Source organism: Geotrypetes seraphini, chromosome 2 (assembly GCF_902459505.1).
Source record: "Geotrypetes seraphini chromosome 2, aGeoSer1.1, whole genome shotgun sequence".
Lineage (NCBI taxonomy): Eukaryota > Metazoa > Chordata > Amphibia > Gymnophiona > Dermophiidae > Geotrypetes > Geotrypetes seraphini.
The window spans coordinates 234,409,288-234,419,536 of NC_047085.1; the positions used below are offsets into that span (position 1 = coordinate 234,409,288).

The window sequence follows — 10,249 nt, forward strand, 5'->3', positions numbered from 1 at the left end:
AGAGTGGTAGAAAACTGGAACGCTCTTCCGGAATCTGTCATAGGGGAAAACACCCTCCCAGGGATTCAAGACAAAGTTAGATAAGTTCCTGCTGAACCAGAACGTAGGAAGGCAGGACTAGTCTCAGTTAGGATGCTGGTCTTTGACTAGAGGGCCGCCGCATGAGTGGACTGCTGGGCACGATGGACCACTGGTCTGACCCAGCAGCGGCAATTCTTATGTTCTTATGTAATAACCATTATCTCTTTCTCTCTCCGAGAGATTCCCACGTGCCTATCCCCCGCCTTCTTGAATTTAGACACAGTCTCTGTCTACACCACTTCTTTTGGGAGACTGTTCCATGCGTCTACCACCCTTTCTGTAAAAAAGTATTTCCTTAGAATACTCCTAAGCCTATCATCTCTTAATTTCATCCTATGCCCTCTCATTCCAGTGTTTACTTTCAGTTGAAAGAGACTCGACTCATGCACATTTATGCCACGTAGGTATTTAAACATCTCTATCATATCTTTGAGCATTAGTATATACTGCTTTCCTGGTTGGCTGAAGAGCCAAAAAAGCTCTGCCTTGGGGTGGACAGGTGGAAATTTACCTCAAGTGTCACCTATGGAGTCACCTATGGAGTCAGGCTCTCGGTATGCTCCTATGTGAGTTGTAATATTTTAACTTGTACCCTAACACAGTCTGACATTTTTTAGCCACATTGTTATAAAAAGAGAAGGGTGAGGTACTAGGAAAATTCTTATCCTTTAAATCAGGGTTGTCAAAGTCCCTCCTGGAGGGCCGCAATCCAGTTGGGTTTTTAGGATTTCCCCAATGAATATGCAAGAGATCTATTAGCATACAATGAAAGCAGTGCATGCAAATAGATCTCATGCATATTCATTGGGAAATCCTGAAAACCCGACTGGATTGCGGCCCTCCAGGAGGGACTTTGACACCCCTGATTTAATGGTTTCTCACCTGAGGCATTCTATGCTCATTTGTGTTCCACTCCCCTCACCTGAAGTAACATTTATTAATCCTCTTGGTCCTTAAAGACTAGAACAGGGGTCTCCAAAGTCCCTCCTTGAGGGCCGAATCCAGTCGGGTTTTCAGGATTTCCCCAATGAATATGCATGAGATCTATGTGCATGCACTGCTTTCAATGCATATCCATTGGGGAAATCCTGAAAACCCGATTGGATTCGGTCCTCAAGGAGGGATTTTGGAGACCCCTGACTTAGAATAAGTTAGAGCAGTGATTCCCAACCCTGTCCTGGAGGACCACCAGGCCAATCAGGTTTTCAGGCTAGCCCTAATGAATATGCATGAGAGAGATTTGCATATAATGGAAGTGAGAGGCATGCAAATCTGCTCCATGCATATGCATATTCATTAGGGCTAGCCTGAAAACCCGATTGGCCTGGTGGCCCTCTAGGACAGGGTTGGGAACCACTGAGTTAGAGCTAAATGTACTAAAAGGTACCACTGCATTACCATTTGCTAACACATATTAAAAATAAGAATGAGGTCAATATTTTAAGGTAACAGCTCCTGACTGGTTAAATTGATTGTTTGAGACTAACCAGTAACTTTCAGCAGCACTTAACCCAGGGGTGTCCAATGTCGGTCCTCGAGGGCCGCAGTCCAGTCGGATTTTCAGGATTTCCCCAATGAATATACATGAGGTCTATTTGCATGCACTGCTTTCATTGTATGCTAATAGATCTCATGCATATTCATTGGGGAAATCCTGAAAACCCGACTGGATTGCGGCCCTCGAGGACTGACATTGGACACCCCTGACTTAACCAGATAGTGTCGCTGAAAATGACTGGCTAGCACCTAACACAAAACCGTCTATTTTGGGGAGTTGTCAGCACTTAACCATCCGAAGTCATGCATAAATAGAACATGGCTTGGCATTGAATTTCTGGGCATTATGCCAGTAACAGCAAATCGCTGAGCACTGTTAGCTGAGCAATTTTTACATTTGTACCCCACATTTACCAATCAGGCTAAAGGCAAGGAAAGAAATATTTATTTAAAAATGGATTGCCCACAGCATCCTACAATTCTGCGCAGGGTACAATAAAAACATACGCAATAAAATCAGAACATACAATCAAACGCAGCAGAATCAAACATTAAAAACCAGTAACAGTCAAGGGTATGCTTTCTTGAATAAAATAGTCTTCACAAGTTTCCTAACCTGAAACATATTAGAAGCTCTCTTCACCTCAACCAGTAAAGCATTCCACAATGACATTTAGGGCCTGATTCTCTAAAAGTGCGTCCCGATTTTAGGCAGCTGTAGGCGTCCTACAGCTGTCTAATCAGCCAATCGGGATGCACATTTTTTTTAAAAAATGCTCCCCAGGCAGGCCGCCTATATTGAAGGCGAGGCCCGCAAGACACCTAGGCCCTGATTCTGAATAGGACGCCCGGGAGAGGCGTCCTATTCAGAATCGGCCTAAACTAAACCCCGATTCTGTAATCGGCGTCCATGTTACAGATGCGGGTTAGAGAAACGGGTTAGATTAGACACGGCCCGCTACACTTATCGCGGCAAGGGATCTCTCTGCCGCTATAAGTATAGCGGGCCGTGGCCCCCTGACCAGGAGGGTGCCCAAACCCTCTGCCCGAAGACGCACCCCCCCCACACTACCGACCGCCCCCCCCGACACTACCGACCGCCTCCCCGACATTAACGATCTCCCCCCCGACAATATCGATAGCTGGCAGGAGGGTGCCCAATCCCTCCTGCCCGAAGACGCACCCCCCCGGCGCTAACAACCCCCAAACCTCCACTCCACCAAACCTGTTCTTAGATGGGTCTTGCACGTCTTGAGCCGGCAGGCACGCCTCGTTGAAATGAAGCGGGCCCGCCCCTTCCCGGCCCATCCTGCCGAAGCCTAAGGCCTGATTGGCCCAGGCTCTAGAAGCCTGGACCAATCAGGCCTTAGGCATAGCGGGTCCGCCCATCCCCACTAAGTCTAAGGTCTGATTGGCCAAGGAAATATTAAATTACAAAAGAAAGAGCTATTAATTCACCAGTTTGTTCCTATTATACACAAACTTTCAATTTCTGGAGAGATTTTTTAGGTTCAGAAAAGATCTCAGTTGCTCTGGTGAAAACCAACAACATATATTTTATTTCCTAAGTAGCGAACTGTACATTTGCATGGGTACGGTAATAGAAAGGTGCCACCCCCAATTTTTTTTTTTTTACTTCATCTCTCATTATAAGAAATTCCTTTCTCCTATCCTGTGTCACCTTAGCAACATCAGGATATATCTAAATTTTTTGACCACAAAACTTTTTCTGAGAGTTTCAGATGTATAATTTCATTTACTGCATTCAAGTCTTGCGCAAATACAAAGGAAACTATCAAAGTTGCTCTTTCTGCCACTTCTGTAAGTGAAGTCTCCAAAATGTGAGAAACATCCTCCAATGGATTTACATCCTCTTGAGCTTTTTCTTGATGTCGGATTAAATCACTACTCAAATCCTATTCACTCATAGTGACAAGTAATATATCTTATCGATAGGCGGAATAGCCTGAATCGGCATAGACAAAATTTCTTTTTTTTTAAATTCTTTATTGATTTTTCATACTTCAATAGTGTAATACATGAATATATAATACGTCAATACAAGCACATTCAACTTACAAATATACATAACCAATCATTTTCTCCCACCTAACCACTCAGTGATTATTCAATAAAACACAGAAACATAGATTTTCCCAATAACCTTACCCTAATCAAATTAATAATTATCCTCCCATCCTCCCACCCACCCCAAGTGTAAATACTCAAAGGTCAAAATTAGGACAGAAATAGCCCCCCCCTCCAAAACCCTTCTCTGGATATGTATGAAAATAAACAAAAACTGGCTCATAATCAAAGACCTACTATAGTGAAGTAATATAAGATGGCAATGGACCCCAAACCAATTTAAATAAATTATTGTGCCCAAAACTATCGGCATTCGTGGAACTAGGTCACATTGCTGAGGATACGTTGAAACCCTCAGCTCAATGAGTGGTGGCTGCTAAGAAAGCAAATAGAGTGTTAGGAATTATCAGGAAAGGAATGGAAAACAAAGATGAAATTGTTACTATGCACTGGTATTGCTCCATGGTATGGCTGCACCTCGAATACTGTGTGCAGTTCTGGTCACCATATCTCAAAAATGATATAGCAGAATTAGAAAAGGGTACAGAGAAGGGCGACAAAAATGATAAAAGGAATGGGACAACTTCCTTATGAGGAAAGGCTAAAGCAGCTAGGGCTCTTCAGCTTGGAGAAGAGACGGCTCAGGGGTGATATGATAGGGGAGTAGAAAGGGTAGATGTGAATTTTGTTCACTCTTTCCAAAAATACTAGGACTTGGGGGACATGCGATGAAGCTACTAAGTAATAGATTTAAAACAAACCGGAGAAAATATTTCTTCACACAACGTGTAATTAAACTCAAATTCGTTGCCAGAGAATGTGATGAAATCAGTTGGTTTAGAGGGGTTTAAAAAAGGTTTGGATAATTTCCTATAAGAGAAATCCAAAGGCCATTATTGAGATGGCTTAAGAACATAAGAATTGCCGCTGCTGGGTCAGGCCAGTGGTCCATCGTGTCCAGCAGTCTGCTCATGTGGTAGCTCTTAGGTCAAAGACCAGTGCTCTGAGACTAGCCTTACCTAGGATAAGCAGCCTAAAATCTGTTTTTATGTTGCTACTTGGGAATCTAGCTAGGTACTTAGGACCTGGGTTGGCCACTGTTGGAAATAGAATACTGTACACTTCTCCCTCCGTATTCGCGGTTTCAGCAATCGTGGTTTCGATTATTTGCGGTTTTTAGCTCGCTGACTCCTCCCCCATATTAAGTCAGCTTGCATAGAGAAATCGCAGATTCCAAGCGTTTACAGAGAAAAATGGCCGATTCCCAGCACTTTCTTCACTGTGTTTTGCCTTGCCTTCAGGAACAGGCCAGGTTTTCCACCATGTTATTCACCATATTCATGATGGTTTTTAATAGAAAACAGTGAAAAACGTATGAAAAAGTTATTTGCATTTTTTTCTATATTTGCGGGTCTGTTAATCCCCTATCACAGCGAAAACGGAGAGAGAAGTGTACTGGGCTTGATGGAACTTTGATCTGCCCCAGTATGGCGATTTTATGTTCTCATGAGAGATACTGAGGGCTTTGGCATGAAGACACTTGCAAAGGCAGATAGGGATTCAGTGAAGTTATTTGAGGTAAAGGGAAGGCGAGTGAAGTGAAGTTGGTAGAAAATGAGTCATGTAGCAGAATTTTAAACAGATTGCAATTTCAGGCTTTTTGGTAATTGCTGATAACTAGATATTGCCTCTGAATATCAGTGGATAGGCCCACACAGGTGATTTAACCAGGCAAGAACCTCTCCTGCCCAGTTAAATCACTTTGAATTTTGACTCCCTAGCTACCAAATGGGGGGTTTACATGTAGGCATCCAGATTTCACCCCTAAATACAAGGGCTCAATAATGCATGTTATTTATTGCAGGCCTCGCTTTATGCAGTGGGACTTGTTTACTAATAATACACTTTACCAGTATTATCATACTTTAATAAATCTAATAATACACTAATAATCTAGAAAATCTAATAATTCACTAATACACTTTAACAGCGTTATCACACTTTAGTAAATCTAGTTCTTAATGTGGAGACAGAAGTAGGGTAATCAGAAGTCCGGGAAACCCCAGACATATCCTATTTTTAGAGGACTGTCCAGGGTCCCGGACTGACTTTTCAAAACCCGGCAGTTTGTCTGGGTTTTAGAAAGCCCTGACAAGCTCTGGCCACATCTGGAGGGCATCTAAGCATGCGTGGATGACATCACACACATCCGACATGCTCCAGGCCCTCCAGTCGCAGCCAGAGCTTGTTGGGGAAGAAGAGAGGAGGTTTGTGGGGGCGGGAGACTGAACAGGGTGGGGCTGGGGTGGAATGGGCCCGAAAAATGGTAACCCTAAATACAAGGCCTTGGAGGACTTTGCCCATAATTCTCATTAATAACATGAATTATCATTTTCTACTTCATTATGGTAGTGCAAATAGCTTTATTAATATAAACCTTCAAAATAAGGATTGTGGGAGACAGAGGAATGAGGTATTATACTGTAATGGTATAATTGTTTCACATTTTTTTTTACTGAGCAGGAAGCAAATCTTTCACTGTGATGTTTCCTAACACAAGTACTTTTGCTCCTACAGGGATATGTGTGCTGATTGCCGTTTCAATCTACACAGCACGATTTTCACACAGACAAATAATCAATGTTGAGTCCTATCATGCCTACTGCTTTATCCTGGCCTGGATCTGCTTTTGCTTCAGCTTTCTCACGGCGATCCTATACTTCGTACTCCGAAAGAAATAAGGATCACAGGAATGGGGGGGGGGAGGGGGTGTCTCTGATGGAGAACAGATTGGCATAATCCCGGAACCTCATCAAGCACAGGCATAAAAACACTACGGAGAGACAGCAGTGGTTCTACTATACGGAGAGGAAGAGGATGCTTGTGCCAAAGCTACAGCTGATCCATTAGAGGTGGCTCTCCACAAGTCTCACATTTAAAGAAAGCTCAGATCAAAACCACAAGTATCAGCAACGTCTACCCCTTTCACAGAACTGAGGGCTATGGGGTACAACCTGTTTTTGCATTTCCCTTGCCATGTAATATTCTGCTATAGACATCCTGTTCCACTTATAGAGTCATGTATCTAAATAATAATAAAAAAAAGTACATGAAATGAATTAATTAGTGAGGAAGAAAGACACATAGTCTGGTATGAACTTATCAGTCACCAGAGTTCAGCTATGACAATTTGGGGTGTAACTTCATTTTATGGTTAGGGTGCTTGCCCTTCTCATGGTTCTCATGGAGTTGCTCTGCTGCCTATTTATTTCCATTCCAAAGGCAGAATCATGAGGCAGTTTTTCCCCAAAATTCCTTTAAAAATAAAGAAATAATAATAATTTGGGGTTAAGTAACTTATAATTCAGTAGCAGGGAAGCTTTGAGGAATGTGTTGTATGCCTTGGCATCGTACTGTATCCTGAATAAAGATTTTGACTTGAGGTGTAATAAAATAATAAATCCATGCCTGAAACACTATAAAGTAAAGAAAAAAAAAATAAGGAAACTGTAATGTAGGCATTTACTCATAAGAATTCAAAGTGAAATTTAAGTGGTTGCATTGTAAGTTCCTGTTCTGTATTTATTTATTGGAAAAAAAATACAAAAACCTGTTAAAAATACAGTAGAATAAAACCAATTAGTTAGTAAACATGCACAAATCAATCCAGATCAACTTAACAGTGTTTTAAGTTAGAATCTATGTGGGCAAGTACGGGAAAACCTAGGTATACATCTTTCTAACCCTTCCCCCCACCTCTTATAGACCTTTTCAATAATGAAGTTAAAACATGCATAGCATCTCCAACCTAAAAATAATTATTGGAAATTAAAATCCCTTATTATGAATGTAGTATTAAATGTATTCCTGAAGAAGAAGACATCATCCTTTCTTTATTAATTCTGTTCTATGACATTAAATGGGACAGTGAGAAAGGTCTTCCAGAGCCCCTATCAAACACAGGATCTGCATGCAACCAGCAGCTGCCCAGATCTCTAGTACTGTATACAGGAAGAGACCTTGATTTTCTTGCCTCATAACTAGTTTTTATTCAACACATGTAAAGGCCTTTGGGTTTCAAGCATCTTCGTTTTCCACATCATCCCAGCCCTTAATCTCTAAAAAAAAAAAAAGTTCTTCAGTATACAGATTTTAAATCAGAGTAATCTTGTGAATACAGTATATTAAGAATAAAAATAAATACAGTTATACCTAGAGTGTAAAATATCTTAGCAATAATGGGTTCTAGGTAGGGAGCGTTTTGAATTACTAAGGGCCTAATGCACTAAGGCCTAGATTCACTAAACTCACCTTACCTTTCCGATCCGATCCGAGGCCGAGTCTTGCCGGCCGACGGATTCACTATGCATCCTCATGGAAATTAATTTGATCGGAGGTACGCCCCACAGTGACCCCACGGATCACTGCAGATCGATCCAGATGCATGCGTAGATCGCACTAGCGAGGTCAAAACAAAGGGTAGGGGGGGGGGGTGGCTGCAGTTTTGAGTGGACAGAACACACTTTAGCCAGGATAGAACACGCTGCAGATGGAACAGAACACGCTTTTAACCCGCGGGTTAAAACTGCGGGCTAACACTGCAGGGACAGGGCGGCAGAGAGCAGGAGAGTCGGCAGGGGCAGGGCGGCAGAGAGCAGGAGAGTCGGCAGCGACTGGTCCTCAGCAGTCGCTTCTTTTTGAATCAGCCAGCCCAATCGGTGTTCCTTCTTCTGTTTAGTGAATTGCTGCCTTCCTACTTTGCATGTCATTTCCCCTTATTTGCATGGGCAGATCGGATCGGGTGGGAGGCTGATCGGCCAGGAGGCTAGTGAATCGGGTCGGGGTCGGAGAAGGCTCGCAAACTGGTTGGAGAAGGCTCGCAAAGCTTAGTGAATCTAGCCCTAAGCCTTTATCTCAAAGACACATGATTGAAAAGCAAAACAAGCCTTCTTAAGTCCTGAGTCTATTGTGTGATGGAAACCCAAATGCTAACTAACTACTCCACCCAGGAAGTAATTGCTGGCAACAAATCCTCCCCCCACAATAGGCTATTGCTTTTGTGAAAATTAGTTTTCATACAACTGTGCAGGAAAACTGATGTGAAAATTTAGTTCTATCATCAGCTTTTGTTCAGTATCGTTACAGCTAGGGAATCTCTCACAGCCAAACAGTTTCCATTTACTCTTTTCATAAATTCTCTTACACTTATCGACCGATAGTAAATAGCACTTGTCTAGTTAGCGAGTGTTTCTAACTGGATGAGCGCTGGTGAGCAGGATATGGAGTGGCACATTTGCCACGGATTATTCCCTCTGACCACCCTGGCACTATATGGACAGTGCATGAGGGGTGGAGCTTGGGCCCAGCCTGAAGTTATCCCATTAGTGGCGATATTCAAACCGCTAACCAGCCACATTTAGGACTAGAAAACATCTATCCTAACTTTGATTAAAAAAAAAAATCCAGTTAGTGGTTAGAATATCATCACTTATCAGATAGCAATGCTGGTTTGGGCTGATTGCTGGATATTCAGCGCCATCTAGGTTCCTGGTACCAGCGTGAGTGTCTGGTAGGTTATTTTACTTTTGGCAGCTGGCATTGTAAAACCCAGTAACTGTGGCAGGCTGAATTTCTGCCCCTTAATTTATTGCCAGAAAAAGACAGTTCTAATTTCTCTTGGCTTGTAGAACAATCATGGCAGTAATAACTCTTTAAATAAAACAGTTTCACTAGTTAATGCAATGGTGAGGGCTTGATTCCATGTAGTTATCCCCAGTCATGATTGTCCAGTGGTGGAGAGAACCATTCTGTGCAGTTAGTACAATGGCGTCTCTTGCCATGTTATAACGGTTGCCCATCTGTCTCTCCACAGATACATCTGAATATATGTGAGAATCTGATGCATACATTCTCCCTTGTTCACACATTCTCCTTAGAAGTAAATTGTATTTCACATGTGCCATTGTTCTAGAGTTTGGCTTGTTCTTTGGTGAAATAAGACATTATTGTATACACTAACTGTAAATATTTTGATACAAGCATTTATAATCCTAGGTATTAAAAACATGTTCTCCTTCCATTTAAGCTGTGTGGAATATATTTGAGTGGATCAATAAGTTCTTGACTCTGCATGCTGTCACCACCCAAGGCCTCAGTCTTGTTTGCAGGGAATGGGGTTAGGCTAGTTTCCTAAACCAATCCTGTTGGCTCGACTAAACAGTCTGGGTTTTTGGATAGCCACAATGAATATGCACGAGCTAGATCTGGAGACACTAGAGCAGGGGTGGGGAACGAGGGCCACAATCCAGTCAGGCTTTCAGGATGTCCCTAATGAATATGCATGAGATCTATTTACATACAATGGAGGCAGTGTAGCAAATGGATCTCAAAGGTTAGAGCAATGGCTGGTTCAAATTCTGCTGTAGCTCCTTGTGATTTGGGGTAAGTCACAACTCTTCATTACCTGAGGCACAAGCTTAGGGGGTCCTTTTACCAAACCGTGGTAAAAGGGGTTCATAGACAACGGCGTGAAAGACAAAAGCGTGCGCCGACAATTGAGCGCAGCGCGCGCTGCCACGCCGCT

At 42.6% G+C, this 10,249-nt stretch overlaps 1 protein-coding gene across 1 annotated transcript in view; it reads left to right on the forward strand.

The window, feature by feature from the left end:
- The window catches only part of EMP1 (epithelial membrane protein 1), a 63,206-nt gene extending 53,461 nt beyond the window's left edge, over nucleotides 1–9,745 (forward strand). Inside the window, exon 5 of the mRNA XM_033935210.1 lies at nucleotides 6,244–9,745. Within this exon, the coding sequence (XP_033791101.1) occupies nucleotides 6,244–6,407 (164 nt within the window). The 3' untranslated portion in view covers nucleotides 6,408–9,745. The remainder of the gene's footprint in view (nucleotides 1–6,243) is intronic.
- Nucleotides 9,746–10,249: the final 504 nt, after the last annotated feature.